Genomic DNA, 16,444 nt, shown 5'->3' with positions numbered 1-16,444 from the left:
AACCGCACCCTGGGAGGGGGGCCGAAAGACCCACAGTGACCATTTAGAAGGGGGGGCCAACCGTCCCAGGGTGGGGCCCACATCAACCCCAAAAGGCCACCAAGGGAAGGGGGGACACTACTTACCACACCATGGAAATCGGGTGGGCACCACTCCAGACAGACCACCGCACCATCGAAAAGGGGGTGCTACAGGCCAGAGGCATGTTGCGACTCAGGTTGTGACCAGGTCTATGCGTCCTCGCGAGACATTTAACTCGCCGGCCAGCCCACGTCCAGTGGGGCTATGTTGCGGCTGACCTAGCATGGCGCTGAGGTCGGGTCGCGCTCGCTGGCCGGACTAGGGAGACCATAAGGATCTAGAATCTCCAGTCTGTTGCCCAGTCCAGCAGTTGATTGTAGTTCTCACAGGAACAGAAAATAAAAGAAAAAATTCTGTTTAAAAAGGAAAAAAATGCTAGGACAAGGAGGTACTTACTCCTCACTAGGCAGAAAAAAAAAAAAAAAAAAACGAAGTGCCTATAGCAGGAAGTGGGAGTATATCCCTGGGACTACCCCATAGGCATAGTAAAGCTTTTTCCTGCCTAGTGTCCTACTTCTGTAGGGGGCAGCATAACCCAATGGTCAGGAAGATTCTGGAGCGGTGTCCGTCAATGAACAAAATAGAAAAAAGGGTTCAAGAATGGCTTGAGACAATGCATTTGCTGCGTTGACTTGGCCTCCAACTTCTACAGATCTCATCCAATGGAGCATTTGTGGGAGGGTGCTGGAAAAACAAAACCAATCCACTGAGGCCCAATCTCATAACTTACAGGACTTCAGTATCTGCTAGAAGCAGATGGGTGCCAAATACCACAGCATACCTTCAGAGGTCTAGTGGTAACCATGTCTCCACAGGTCAGGGCAGTTTTGGCAGCAAAAGGAGGATCTACTAAAAAAAATTAGGTGGGTGTTCATAGAGTTATGGCTGATCGAAAATATATATCACACAATCCTATTTATATGGTCTTCTTGTACTTACAGTGTCTTGAGCCCATGGCCTGCGTGGGCAAATAACTGTACTCGACCTATTCCAAGTACCCCAGTAAGCTGGACGATAATTTTCGCAAAACTGAAATAGCTTCATCTTTCCCAACTTTCTGCGCTGTGGAACCACATGTTCGTGTGTAATAATTTCACGTACAGTGTTATCAGTTTCAGTTACAACCTGCACATCATCTGCATCACTACAAAAAAAAAAAAAAAAAAATTAAAAACAAGAATTTTTATGATTGCAAGACTACATTCATACCATGGAATTTCTGATGTAGTGCAGTTTTAATAGGGCACATTTTATATATTAGTCATCCCTATGTATTCTGACTTTATGATAACCTCAGATTAATAAAATGTTTAACACCAAACAAAAAAGATTGACTTGGCAGTAAAATCTTTCCTGGAGTACAGTGCAGGACAAAGGCACATGAACAAACTATTCCCATTACAGTGTACACGTTCTTCCATGCTTAAACATCCCTCACAAACCATTTTGCATGGTTGCTTTTCTAGATTAAAACAAACCCCCTTCTATCGCAAACTGGATGAGAGGGGGGGCTTCCATATTTCAAACTATATCATGGTGGACTGATGTGCACTTTTATGTGGCCATGGCAGCCTTTACTGCTCATTTACCATGTTCCACCATTGACAACAGCCTTGCCTAACATTTGGTACTGTTGCAGAAAGCCTTCCTTGCCTTCTTCTGACCCAAGCCCACTTGCTCCACTTTTTGACAATCCTCTTGCCAGGTGGTTTACGGTATATGTATGAGAGGTCTGCTTAGCCTATAGTATGCTCCTTGGTCCAACGGACATATGGCTTTCATCCTTTATTTTTGAGCCTACTCCACCTATGCCCCCCTTGCAGTATCTTCTCTTGGAGGTGCCTTGTCACACTGTCATTAATAGAAAAATAGATTTTCACTCATGCCCATGGACCACTCCCCACTTTTACCAAAGTATGATCAAGGGAGATGGGCTACAAGATGCCCCCCCCCCCACAACCCCCGAGGATTGACACAGCCGATTTACCTACAAGTCCATGGTTTCTAACTAGGCTCAATCGAAGAACCGTAAATTGTTCTCCGGATGGTACAGAGACAGGACTTCTCTATTACATTTTTCCAGTGTCATCGGACCTCTACTGGCATTGCCAGTGGGCTAGGGGAGCAATCATCTATGCCATTTGCATATCTGCTGGGGATGTCACTTGCTTCAGCCATTCCAGACTAATGTTTTTCAGGTGGATGTATAATATCTATGATGAGTCTCTTGTTCCTTCACCTGCCATAGCCTTACTATCCATACTACCAAGTTCTGTCAAACAAAAAAAAAAAAAAAAAAAAAAAAAAAGAATCTTCTCTGAATTTTTCCTTCAGCTGCAAGGCAGCTTTATTTTCAGAATCTGGAAATCCCCATCCACACTCTATTTCAAGGGCAGAAACAACTACTCATTATAACTAATCGATTAAGAAAATAATTGACAACTATTTTTATAATCGATTAGTTGGTCAGCCGATTAGTTGGCCTGCATACAGAATGCATTATTTGTTTACATATCAGGAAATACAGTGAAGCACCCATACAGCTCAGTACACTGTCGAAATATGTCAGAAGAGACAGTGCAGCACACATACTGACATGTATGAATGGTGTACTGAGTTTTTACCTTCATATTGGGGCACTCTAAAGGCAGGAGGAGCCATTAGTGTCTGTGGGGGACACCAGAAGGAGAATATGATGTGGTGTTAAACAAATAAAAATCACTTTAACCACTTTAAGATTGGAAGGATTTGCCACCTTAATGACCAGGCCCTATTTTGCTATTAGGCACTGCGTTACTTTAAACGGACAATTGCACAGTCGTGGGACGCTGTACCCAAAAAAAAAAACGGAATTTTTGTAAAATATTACCTGTAAAATTCCTCTCTCCGAGTCCTCCGACAGTCGCCGCCTCCTCTAAGTCATCACAATTGGGTATTGTCCACCTATCCGTAGGAATAGCTAGGCATATAGACTTAGTCAAAAGACAAAAGGCATTAGCATGTACACACCCACGGGGGCTGTCCCATCTGGTCAATACCCCCCCTGCATCACCACTCCCAACTCAGTTTTGGTAGCATAGCAGTAGGTAATAAGAACCCCAAAAAGAGGGGCGGGGCGGCGACTGTCGGAGGACTCAGAGAAAGGAATTTTACAGGTAAGATTTTACAAAAATTCAGTTTTCCCTTACGTCCTCCGACAGTCGCCGCCTCCTCTAAGTCATCACAATTGGGATGTCCCAAAGCAGTAGAGACATGAGGGGTTGGAGACGCAACCATAGAAAAGGCAACGCAGTACCCACATCAGAGAAAGGAATCTTACATGCACTGTAAGCACCAACTGGGCAACAGCAAAAAAACAATGCTCAACAGGAGCCCAGGAAAGCAAATGCCAACAGCCAGGGACCCAGAGAAAAAAAATCAAGGGTCCCTCATGGCACAGCCGCACTGAGAACTTTGTGGCCAAAAGAAGCATCAGCTGATGCCAGAACGTCTACTTTGTAGAACTTGGAAAAGGTGTGCACTGACGACCAAGTCGCCGCCTTGCACACCTGGGCCACCGAGGCCCGATGCCAATAGGCCCAGGAAGTACTCAAAAACCTGGTAGAGTGCGCCTTAACAGGGAAGGGCGGAACCCGTTCCTTCAAGGCATAAGCCTGTTCAATGGTCTGTCTGATCCATTTGGCAATAGTCGCTGCGGACGCAGCCATGCCCTTCCGAGGCCCCTCAAGAAGGACAGAGGGAATCAGTCTTCCGAAAGGATTCCGTAGACTTCAGGTAAACCCTGATCGCCCTGACAACATCTAAAGAATGCAAGGCAATCTCCTTTGGATGTTTAGGCTTCGTACAAAGCGAAGGCAGGACAATGTCCTCATTAAGGTGATAATCAGAGATCACCTTGGGAAGGAAGGATGGGGGTGGTCGCAAAACCACCTTATCCCTGTGAATTATCAAGGGGAGCGGCAAGACGCCGCCAGTTCCGACACTCTGCGAGCCGAAGTGATCGCCACAAGAAAAGCAACCTTTTTCGACAGCAGAGGCAACGATATCTCCCTGATATTCTCAAAGGGAGCAGGCTGCAATGCGGACAGGACCAAATTCAAGTCCCATGGAGGTAAAGGCTCCTTTCTGGGAGGAGCCAAATGTCGCACACCTTGAATGAATGTGCGCACCAAGGAATGAGACGCCACAGGGCGTTGGAAAAGGACCGCCAGTGCTGACACCTGGCCCTTTATTGTGGCCAGCGCCAGGCGCTGATCCACTCCAGACTGGAGGAAAGCCAAGATTCTCGACACTGAGTAAGAACGAGGGGAAAACCCCCTGGACTCACACCAGGTGAAGTAGGCTTTCCAGGTACGGTAATAGATCTTACCAGAGGAAGATTTCTTAGCCTTGATCAGGGTAGGAATAACCTCAGGAGATAGACCCTTGTCCTTCAAGACCTAGGTCTCAACAGCCAGGCCGTTAAAGCCAGCGACTGTAAAGCAGGGTGGAAGATCGGACCTTGAGACAGAAGATCTTCCCGCAGAGGTAGGCGCCACAAAGGTGCCACTGCCAGGTGAACAACGTCGGCGTACCAGGACCGGCGAGGCCAGTCCAGTGCCACAAGAATCACCATGTGCGGTTCCGAGGCCAATCTGCGAAGGAACCGGGAGAGTAACTGAATCGGAGGAAAGGCGTACATCAGACGATACAGATGCCAAGGGGCCACCAACGCATCCGAGGCGTCCGCCAACGGATCGCGCGTTCTTGCCACAAAGCTTTCCACCTTTCGGTTTAGCCGGGATGCGAACAGATCCACATCTGGGGATCCCCACTTCGCACACAGCATCTGAAAGACCTCCGGGTGAAGGGACCATTCCCCCTGGTCCAGGGTCTGGCGGCTCAGATAGTCGGCCTGCCAATTTTCCACACCCGGAATGTGAACTGCCGAGATCGCCGGGACATGAGTCTCGGCCCAAGACAGAATATCGGTCACCTCCTGGGCCGCTTGAGCACTCCTGGTGCCCCCCTGGTGGTTGACGTAAGCCACCGCGGTAGCATTGTCCGTCTGTACGCGAACAGAGATGGTCCGACAACTGGAAGAGACAGTTTTATTGCTCTCAGTTTCAGCACATTTATCGGGAGGGAGGATTCCTCCTTCGACCAAGTGCCCTGGGCAGACAGGTTGCCCAGGACTCCACCCCAGCCCGACAGGCTGGCGTCCGTGGTAACCACTGTCCACACCACCAGGCGGAAGGACTTGCCTTCCGCCACCGCCGGGGACTGGATCCACCACAGAAGAGCCAATCTGGTCTGACGACTCAAGGAGACATCCAGATCCAAGGACTGAGGAAGTCTGTTCCACCTGGCCAGGATCTCTGTCTGGAGAGCCCGCGTGTGGAACTGGGCAAAGGGAATCGCCTCTTAGGCCGACACCATCAACCCAAGGCCCCGCATGCAGGTCCTGAGTGACGAGGACGGATTGTCCCTGAGGGACCTGAGTTCGTCCCGAAAAGTCCGGAGCTTGTCCTCCGGCAAGAACACCTTTGCCTGAGCAGAGTCCAAAACCATTCCCAGGTAGGGAAGGCGAAGCGACGGAGACAACGCTGATTTCTGAACGTTGATGGTCCATCCGAACTCCTGGAGCGTCTGTACCGTGATGGACAGGTCGCGCACAAGGTCCTGGCTGGCCCTCGATCTCAGAAGCAGATCGTCCAGGTACCCCAGGACCGCAATGCCCTGGGCCCGTAGCAGGCCCAGGACCGGTGCCAACACCTTGGTGAAGACCCTTGGAGCCGAAGCGAGACCGAAAGGTAACGCCACAAACTGGTAGTGGTCCTCTGCGATAGCAAACCGAAGGTACCGCTGATGACCCTCGAAAATGGGGATGTGCAAGTACGCATCCTTCAGATCTATCGAAGCCAGGAATTCTCCCGGACTCAAGGAGGCCACAACCGAACGGAGAGACTCCATTCGAAACTTTCGAACACGCACAAAGGGGTTCAGCGCTTTCAGGTCCAGAATAGGACGCACTTTGCCCTCCTTCCTGGGCACAGTGAACAGATTCGAATAAAACCCCCGAAACCTGTCCCGATGAGGCACTGGGACAATCACCCCCTGAGCAAGCAGGTCCTGCACCGCCCGATGCAAATCCTGCAGACGCCCCGGAAGCAGATGGAGATTGGAGGGAAATAATCTGTCCGCCGGCCTGGAAAGGAATTCGATCTTGTATCCTGATCGAACGATTTCCTGGACCCACCTGTCCGATATCCGGAGCAGCCAAGGTTGGAGGAAACCGTGCAAACATCCCCCCACCCTAGAAATGGGTGAGGGCGTCCCTTCAGGCAGAGGCTGAGCATCCCGCCGAGCCGGCGTTGCCGGCCTTTTGCTTACCTGCCCAGGGCTTCTTCTGGTTGCTCTGGGCCTTGAAGGGCTTGCCCTTGGATTGGTTCCGAAAGGCACGAAAGGACCCCTGACTGGATCTAGGCGAAGAACCCCGCTTGCCTCGGAAAGACTTGTTCTTCGGGTTCTGGGGCAGCATAGTGCTCTTGCCCCCCCGTGATGCCTTTCACCAGGGTATCCAACGCCTCGCCAAAAAGGGCGAGAGCCAGCATAGGGAAAATCAGCAACTGTCTTCCGTGAGGACTGGTCGGCCGACCAGCTCTTCAGCCATATCAGTCGCCGGTTAAGCACCGCGACACTCGAGAGGCGAGCCACCAAGGGGGCCTCATTTAAGGCTGCATCACACAAATACATGACTCCTTGGTGGATCTGGTCCACCATATCCAGTCGGGCAGACGGCACGTCATCAGACACTAGGTTGCTTCTAAGCACCTTGATCCAATCAGCTACCGCCTGAGCCACCATAACGGACGCGAAAACGGGTTTGAGCACCGAACCCGCCACCGTAGAGACTCCAACCGCCGGTCCGTGGGATCCCGAAAAACCGGAGTATCCTCAGTAGGAACCAAGGTAGCCTTGTTCAGCACGGCCACAGTGTGATCTACCTGTGGAGGCACACACCATCGCGATTCCGTAGCCGGCGCAAAAGGATAAAGCAATTTGAACCGACTAGGCACCACGAATGGACGTTTTAACGTGCGCCACATTTCATTAACAGTGTAATGAAATTCAGCTGGGCAGGGAAAAACCTGCGCAGACTTGGGGGTCCTGTGCGTCCCAAAAGAGGACACAACGCCCGGAGGATTGGGCTCATCCTCTAAATGCAAGGTTTCCTTCACAGAAACAATCAACTCATCCATGGTCGCCCGTTCTTCAGGTGACCCAGGGGAGGATGGGTCAACACTCTCAATATCAGCCTCCCCCTCAGACCCCGGGGGGGTCCAAGGATGAGCGGGACCCTGAAAAGGGCACGCTTGCAGCAGCAGCAGCCATATCCCCATCTGAATCAGAAGAGAGAGACAGCCTGGGCCATTTTCTCGCAGCCCGTTCAGACATCAGCATTTCCATATTTGCCACTAAAGTCGCAACCACAGCAGCCAGATCAGGTCGCAGCGGAGCCACAGGAGAACTTGGGGCTCCCCACTAAAGCTGGAGGAAACTTGCTTTCCTGAGAATCCATGGCTCAAGACAGGAAAAAATTACAGTGCAAAAAATGATGTACTGTCCCCTTAAATAGCGCTGCGGAGTGCGCAGCCCACCGCTACTGTCACAGCAATGAAGACCCCCAAAAGGAGAAAGAAAACTGAGCCAGAAGCAGTATACAGAGGAAGACAGAGAGATGCACTGCAGAGCCCGCAGATCGTTGCTACCTGTGTACTTGCTGCCTGAGAGGAAAAGGAAATGCTGCTGGAAGGGGCTGGCTATAAGCCAGACCTAAGGGAAAATGACTGCCCAAAGGAAATGCATTGGAGGCTACACCAAGATGGCCGCCGACATGCGGCCGAACCGATCGTTCTAAAGCCCACAAAATGGCGGCGGAGGGCGCCAAAACGATCTGTATGCTCGCCCCAGAGGGGCCATATCCATGTGCAGTAAAAAAACATGGCGGACCGCGCGAACATACCCCCGCAGCGGTCGCCGCACAACACTCAAGTCTGTACCCCCAAACATGCACCTAAGGTGACACAGGGACAGGGACCCCCAGTAACAAAACATACAGATTTGCACAAAGCAAACCCCGCAGGGATCGCACAGGGAGTCACACAGACACAGACATGGGGACACACAGCAACACAAACTGCCACCCCAGACAGAGGCCCCGCACAGAAAAGTACTTACCTGTACCCGATGGCGTGGGGGAGCCTCTATGCACGGATAAACCTCTGTCCTCTCCCGACAGGGAGTGCCGTGAGCCAGGGAAATGACGCTGCAGCAGCGCAGACGAGTCCTGTGAGGTAACCACCTCACGGCTGCATCCCTGCAGCGAACAGGGATGGGTCGTTCATAATGCCAGGGAGAACCATAGCTGAACGCTCGATGGCGGGCTGGGGGGTCCATCTGACCCTCAGTTCCCTGGAGAACCAGGGCGGCCAGTCCGAATCCCAGCACCGCATGATCCATCTTCATCCGAAGAATAAACTAACACTAAAGCTGACAAAATAAACAGCTAGTAAAGTGAGAGAAAAAACTGACATTTTTCAAAGAAAATCAAATAAAAGATATAGGAAGGCTGAGACTGAAGCCCCAGCAAAAGGTAGCCTGAACTATTCCTGATGCTAGGCAAACTAAAACTGAGTTGGGAGTGGTGATGCAGGGGGGGTATTGACCAGATGGGACAGCCCCCGTGGGTGTGTACATGCTAATGCCTTTTGACTAAGTCTATATGCCTAACTATTCCTACGGATAGGTGGACAATACCCAATTGTGAGGACTTAGAGGAGGCGGCGACTGTCGGAGGACGTAAGAGAAATATGATTTCCTTTTTTTCCCCCCACAAATAGAGCTTTCTTTTGGTGGCATTTGATCACCTGTGCTATTTTTATTTTTTGCGCTATAAACGAAAATAAATAAATAAATATATATATATATATATATATAAATAAATATATATATATAAATAAATATATATATATATATATATATATATATATATATATATATATATATATATAAATAAATATATATATAAATAAATATATATATATATATATATATATATATAAATATATATATATAAATAACGGAATTTTTGTAAAATCTTACCTGTAAAATTCCTTTCTCTGAGTCCTCCGACAGTCGCCGCCTCTTCATATTCGTCACATATGGGGTATTAGACTTTGCTCCGAAGGAGTAGCTAGGCAACAGAATATGTTAACAATAAAGCTTTAACATATCCCACCCTCAAGGGGTGGTCCCCTCAGTCAATACCCTCCTACTTCCTGCAACCATATCTCAGTTTTAGTGGAATAGCAGTAGAGTATACATTCAAACCCCAAAAGAGGGGCGGGGGCGGCGACTGTCGGAGGACTCAGAGAAAGGAATTTTACAGGTAAGATTTTACAAAAATTCCGTTTTCTCTTACGTCCTCCGACAGTCGCCGCCTCTTCATATTCGTCACATATGGGGACGTCCCAAAGCAGTGCAAACATGAGGGGTGGGAAACGCATCCGCGCCGAAAGGCAACGCAGTCTCCACATCAAAGAAAGGAACCTTACCAAAGGAAGGAAACCAGCTGGGCAACAGCAAAAATAAGTGCTCAACAGGAGCAACAACCCAGGAAAAGACAAAAAAACCAGGGGATACAAAAAACTATCCCAACAGCCAGGAGTCCCCAACAAGGGACCCTATGGAACAGCCGCACTAAGAACCTTGCGGCCAAAGGAAGCATCCGCCGATGCCTGAACATCTACTTTGTAGAATTTTGTGAAAGTGTGTACGGTCGACCAAGTCGCCGCCTTACACACCTGGGCTACAGAAGCCCCATGACGGCAGGCCCAAGACGTACTCAGTGATCTAGTAGAGTGCGCCTTCACAGGCACAGGGGGAACCTTCCCCTGCAAGGCATAGGCCTGTTCAATGGTCTGCCTGATCCATTTGGCGATGGTAGAGGCGGAAGCCGCCATGCCCTTCCGAGGACCCTCTGGAAGAACAAACAAGGAGTCAGTCTTACGAAAAGACTCAGTCGATTTAAGGTAAACCCTTATCGCCCGAACAACATCCAGAGAGTGCAATCTCACCTCCTTCGGATGTTTAGGCTTCGTGCACAACGAAGGCAAAACAATATCCTCGTTAAGATGGAATTCCGAAACTCGTTTCGGTAGAAAAGAAGGATTAGGTCGCAAGACCACCTTATCCAAATGAACAACCAGGTACGGAGACTTGCAGGACAAAGCCGCCAGTTCCGACACTCTGCGAGCCGAAGTGATCGCCACCAAAAAGGCGACCTTTTTGGACAACATAGACAATGAGATCTTCCTGATCTGTTCAAAAGGAGCACGTTGTAACACAGATAGAACTAGATTCAAGTCCCAAGGGGGCAAAGGATCCCTCCTAGGAGGAACCAGATGCCGCACACCCTGAATAAAAGTGCCAACCAAGGAGTTGGAAGCCACGGGACGTTGAAACAGAACGGCCAGCGCCGACACCTGACCCTTAATCGTAGCCAGCGCCAAACGCTGATCGACACCCGTCTGAAGGAAAGACAGCACACGGGAAACCGAGTACGTGCGGGGTGAAAACCCCCTGGACTCACACCAGGCAAAATAGGCCTTCCAAGTACGGTAATAAACCTTCCCCGAGGAAGACTTCCTCGCGTTGATCAAAGTATGAACGACCTCTGGAGAGAGACCCTTCTCCTTCAGGACCTCGGTCTCAACAGCCAGGCCGTCAAAGCCAGCGACTGTAAAGCAGGATGGTAAATCGGTCCTTGAGACAGTAGATCGTCTCGAAGAGGCAGACGCCAAGGAGCGTCGACCGCCAGATTCACGAGGTCTGCGTACCAGGACCGGCGAGGCCAGTCCGGTGCCACAAGAATCACCGTGCTGCGTTCCGAGTGCAACCTGCGAAGGAACCTGGACAGCAACTGAATCGGTGGAAACGCGTACATCAGCCTGTACTGATGCCACGGGGCCACTAACGCGTCCGACGCGTCTGCCCGAGGGTCGCGCGTCCTTGCCACGAACCTCTTCACCTTGTAGTGGAGGCGAGACGCGAACAGGTCCACATCTGGAAGACCCCACTTCGCGCACAACATCTGGAAGACAGCCGGGTGGAGAGACCATTCCCCCTGATCCAGGGTCTGGCGACTCAGATAGTCCGCCTGCCAGTTCTCCACTCCCGGAATGTGAACCGCCGTTATCGCCGGGACATGAGTCTCGGCCCAAGACAGAATGTCGGCCACTTCTCGAGCCGCTCGGGCACTCCTGGTGCCCCCTTGGTGGTTGATGTAGGCCACCGCCGTGGCATTGTCCGTCTGCACCCGAACCGGGCAGCCCTGCAGCCGGTCCGTCCAGCGATGAAGACAGAGCCTTATCGCACGCAATTCCAGAATGTTGATCGGAAGGGAAGACTCCCCCTCCGACCAGGTCCCCTGGGCGGACAGAACGCCCAGAACACCACCCCAGCCCGACAGGCTGGCATCCGTGGTGATTATCGTCCACGAGATCGGACGAAACGACTTGCCCCCGGACACCAACGGGGACTGGAGCCACCACAGAAGGTTTTCCCTGGTGCGATGACTCAACGAGATCTGAAGATCCAGAGATTGAGGTCGCCCGTCCCACCTGGACAGGATCTCCGCTTGGAGACCCCGCGTGTGAAACTGCGCGAAAGGAATCGCCTCGAAGGCCGAGACCATCAATCCCAGACATCTCATACCCGTCCGCAGAGACGAGTGTGGAACGTCCCTGAGGGACCTGACTTCCTCCTGAAGAGTCCTGAGTTTGTCTTCCGGCAGGAAGACCTTCGCCTGCACCGAGTCCAGTATCATTCCCAGATAGGGGAGACGAACCGACGGACTCAGTGTCGACTTTGGAACATTTATCGTCCAACCGAACTCCTGCAGAGTTTGCATTGTGACAGACAGGTCCTTCTCCAGACCCTGTCTGGTCGCAGACCGAACCAGAATGTCGTCCAGATACCCCAGGACAGAAATGCCCTGGGCTCTCAATAATGCCAGAACCGGTGCAAGCACCTTGGTGAAGACCCGCGGAGCCGAGGCGAGCCCAAAGGGCAACGCCACAAACTGGTAGTGATCCTCCGCAATGGCAAATCGAAGGTACTTCTGATGACCCTCGAATATGGGGATGTGAAGGTACGCATCCTTCAAATCGATGGAGGCCATGAATTCCCCCGGAACCAGGGCAGCCACCACCGAGCGCAGGGATTCCATGCGGAACTTGCGAACTCGCACAGAGCGGTTCAGAGCTTTCAAGTCCAGAATCGGACGAACCTTGCCCTCCTTCCTGGGCACGGTGAACAGATTGGAATAAAACCCCCGAAATCTGTCCCGATGAGGCACCGGAACCACCACTCCCTGAGCCCTCAGGTCCCGCACCGCCAGGTGCAGATCCCGCAGGCGCTCTGGAGACAGTTGAAGATTTGAGGGAAAAAATCTGCTCTCCGGCCGAGAGAGAAACTCGATCTTGTAACCAGATCGAACGATTTCCAGAACCCATCTGTCCCTCACACGGGCCAACCAGGGCTGAAGAAAACCGAGCAAGCGTCCCCCCACCCCAAAACTGGGTGAGGGCGCCCCTTCAGGCCGAACTGTTATGGGCCGCAGGTCCGGATTGACCGGACTTCTGTTTCCCAGACCAGGGCTTCTTCTGAGAGCCTTGGCCCTTGAACGGTTTGCCCTTGTAGTGCGGCCGAAAGGCACGAAAGGACCCCTGAGGGGGCCGAAAATGAGCATGCTTCTTCCCAGAAGCCCCCTTAGCCTTGGGGAAATGGGGCAAGAGAGTGCTCTTACCCCCGGTAATCCCCTTAATCAACACATCCAGGGACTCCCCAAAAAGGCGAGACCCATCATAAGGCAGATTGGCTAAGGTTTTACGTGAAGATTGGTCCACCGACCAACATTTCAACCAAACCAGGCGGCGAGACAACACCGCCACGCTGTGCACACGCGCGGCCAACGGAATCAGGTCCAGGTCCGCATCACACAGATACATGACACCCTGGTGGATCTGATCCACCATATCCAGGGTCGCCGCCGAGGCCGAATCGGCCACTAGGACGCGCCTAAGCATCTGCGTCCAACTTGCGATCGCCTGGGCCGCCATGAGAGAAGCAAACAGAGCCTTAAGCATAGAACCCGTAACAGAATAAGTATGACGGGCAAGAGACTCCAGTCTCCTATCCGTGGCATCACGGAAAACAGGGGATCCCTCTGCAGGAATCGCAGTGGCTTTGTTCAAAACCGCAATAGCATGATCCACTGGCGGAGGCACACACCACCGTTCATCAGTGGCAGGCGAGAAAGGATAACGCAGCTTAAATTTACTTGGTACCGCAAAAGGCTTGCGCAAATCGCGCCATTGGTCCTTAACAGCGCGCTGAAAATCAGCATTGCAGGGAAAAACCTGCGGCGTCCTGCGTTTTCTCTGCGTCCCATAAGCCGCCAAGGCAGCTGGGGGACACACCTCGTCCTGCAAACGTAGCGTCTGCTTAATGGAAGCAATCAACTCATCCATGATTGCAAGCTCTTCAGGCGAGCCAGGGGGAGAATTATCAACCCCCTCAACTTCAGCCTCTACCTCAGACCCCACTAGATCAAGAGAGGAGCGGGACCCCGATAGGGGGGTCCCCGCCAGAACAGCCCCATCACCTTCACCCTCAGAATCAGAGGACAGAGCAACTCTGGGCCGTTTAGTAGATTGAGCAGCCACCAGCATTTGCACCTGTGCAGCAAGGCCAGCCACAATAGTGGCTAAATCCCCCCCTGGGGGGGAAACAGCGGTCCCCTGGCTTTCCACCAATACTGTGGGAAACTTGCCCTCCTGAGAATCCATTGCCCCTGTATGCCAGACAACCAAGGGTTAACTGCCCCCTTACAGCAAGCGCGGCAAGCGCAGCCCACCGCACCACACTCAGGCACAATGAGACCCCCACAGGGAATATACAGACTGAATACAGGCAATGGAACACAGGAATAGAAGGATAAAACCTGAGGAGACTCCGCTGCTGCTGCTGCCTCGATCGGTGCTTCCAGGAGAGAGGAAGTGATGCTGCCAGGGCGCTCTATGTAAGCCTATGGAGGCTACAAGAAAATGGCCGCCGTGCATGTAAACCATGCGGCCGGAACGGGCGCCGGTAAAATGGCGTCGTTTGGCGCCGAAATCGCCGCTCCACAGTGCATAAAATCACACACAATATTATCCCATTATATGGATACATGTTAGATCGCCGCAGCGATCGCTGTATATGCCCCAACATGCCATTAAAAACATGCCCCACAGCACACAGCTCCTCCCACTGCCCAGCCTGACATACTCAGTGTCATACAGCTCCCCCCCCCCCTTGCAGCCCACAGCATGCAGCCGAGAGATAGGGAGACAAGCAGTGTGATTAAAGGCAGGTTACACAGTCCCAGACTGAGACCCCCCCCAGACAGACAGGTCCCCACATAGATACACTTACCTCACATGGCGTGGGGAACCCGCACAGGCGAACAAGCCGCTGCACATGAGGCAGGGAGAGTCGCAATTCAAGACGCACACAATGGCGGTTCAGAAACCGCACAGCGTCCGGTGAGGTAGCCACCTCACCAATCATCCCTGCACCGAACAGGGATGGGTCGTTCACTGTGCCAGGAGCGTTACCTGGCTGAACGCTCGATGGCAGACTGGGAAGCCACTGACCCACGACCTGCGACCAGGGGGATCAGCCCGAGACCCAGTCCGCATGATCCTCTTCGTCCGAAGAACTAACTAATGCTGACAAAAATAACAGCTAAGTAAAGGTAGAGAGAAAACTCAAACAAAATATCAAAAAGAAGAAAGAGTCTGGGACAAAAAGTCCCAGCACAGAGAGAGCCAGCCACTCCTGACAAGCTAGACATTAAAACTGAGATATGGTTGCAGGAAGTAGGAGGGTATTGACTGAGGGGACCACCCCTTGAGGGTGGGATATGTTAAAGCTTTATTGTTAACATATTCTGTTGCCTAGCTACTCCTTCGGAGCAAAGTCTAATACCCCATATGTGACGAATATGAAGAGGCGGCGACTGTCGGAGGACGTAAGAGAAATATATATATATAAATATATATAAATATATATATATATATAAATATATATATATAAATATATATATATAAATATATATATATAAATATATATATATAAATATATATATATAAATATATATATATAAATATATATATATAAATATATATATATATATATATAAATATATATATATAAATATATATATATAAATATATATATATATATATATAATATATATATATATATACACACACACACACACACATATACATATGTTTTTCACTTTTTGCTACATGACATTCTCAAAAAAAAAAAAAATAATGTAAAATCAAAAATCACCCTTCCCTGCCAGTCATTATTACAATAACAGTGAATATTTTTTATCAATGATCACTGTAGTAATGAAACTGGTACCCCCAAAAGTGTAAAAAAAATTTAGAGGTCCGATCTGTCCGCCACAATGTCGCAGTCCCACAAAAAAAAAAAAAAAAAAAAAAAAAAGGACCTAAATCTTTCTGGTAGTTAGTAGACCCAATAACTTTTGCGCAAACCAATCAAAATACGCTTATTGCGATTTTTACCAAAAATGTAGCAGAAAAAAATTGGCCTAAAATGTTATAACATTTTGATTTTTTTTTTCCCTTCAAAATTGTCGCTCTTTTTTGGTTTATAGCCAAAAGAGAAGAAGAAGAAAAAAAAAAAAAAACAACAATCGCACAGGTGATCAAATATCACCAAAAAAAAGCTCAGACCGCACAATTGTTCATTAAAATAACGCAGTGCCGAATCGCAAAATAGGGCCTGGTTTGAAGGGGGTAAAACCTTCCAGGGATAAAGTGGTTAAAGACCGTGCAAGTTAGATCAGCATCTGAACACAGAATGTTGAGGCTGATAGACTGGAGGTAATGGAAGGCATTACAATTACATTTGCAATAAAAACTTATCAGTATTGTGCATTATATTTAAAATATGATCCATGAAGCAGAAAAATAAATAAAAAGTCTCAGCTTTTAGTAATACTTTAATATAAAATATTGAAATCTCCCTTCTACCCTTTAAATAGCTTCATGTTTGCGTATTACACAGTATAAATGAACCCCTTATAGTAGTGATTATCTGCTCTTTTTGTACTATAAACCGCTATTTTTTGTTTTAACCCCATTATGACAGGGGATACAAAAAAATAAAAAAAAAAAAGCATGCTGCTGCTAGTAAAAGTCTTAGGCCTGGTTCACACTTGTGCATTTTTTTTGCA

At 49.8% G+C, this 16,444-nt stretch overlaps 1 protein-coding gene across 1 annotated transcript in view; it reads right to left on the bottom strand.

The window, feature by feature from the left end:
- Positions 1 to 16,444, bottom strand: part of CHAF1A (chromatin assembly factor 1 subunit A) — a gene marked incomplete at its 3' end in the record, with an annotated part of 442,221 nt that overhangs the window by 157,181 nt on the left and 268,596 nt on the right. Inside the window, exon 8 of the mRNA XM_082246912.1 lies at positions 1,021 to 1,225. Coding sequence (XP_082103038.1) covers positions 1,021 to 1,225 — 205 coding nt within the window. The remainder of the gene's footprint in view (positions 1 to 1,020; positions 1,226 to 16,444) is intronic.

Source organism: Pelophylax lessonae, assembly GCF_965119305.1.
Source record: "Pelophylax lessonae genome assembly, chromosome: 1".
In the NCBI taxonomy this organism is placed as follows: Eukaryota; Metazoa; Chordata; class Amphibia; order Anura; family Ranidae; genus Pelophylax; species Pelophylax lessonae.
This window is presented reverse-complemented; position numbering and strand designations above follow the sequence as displayed.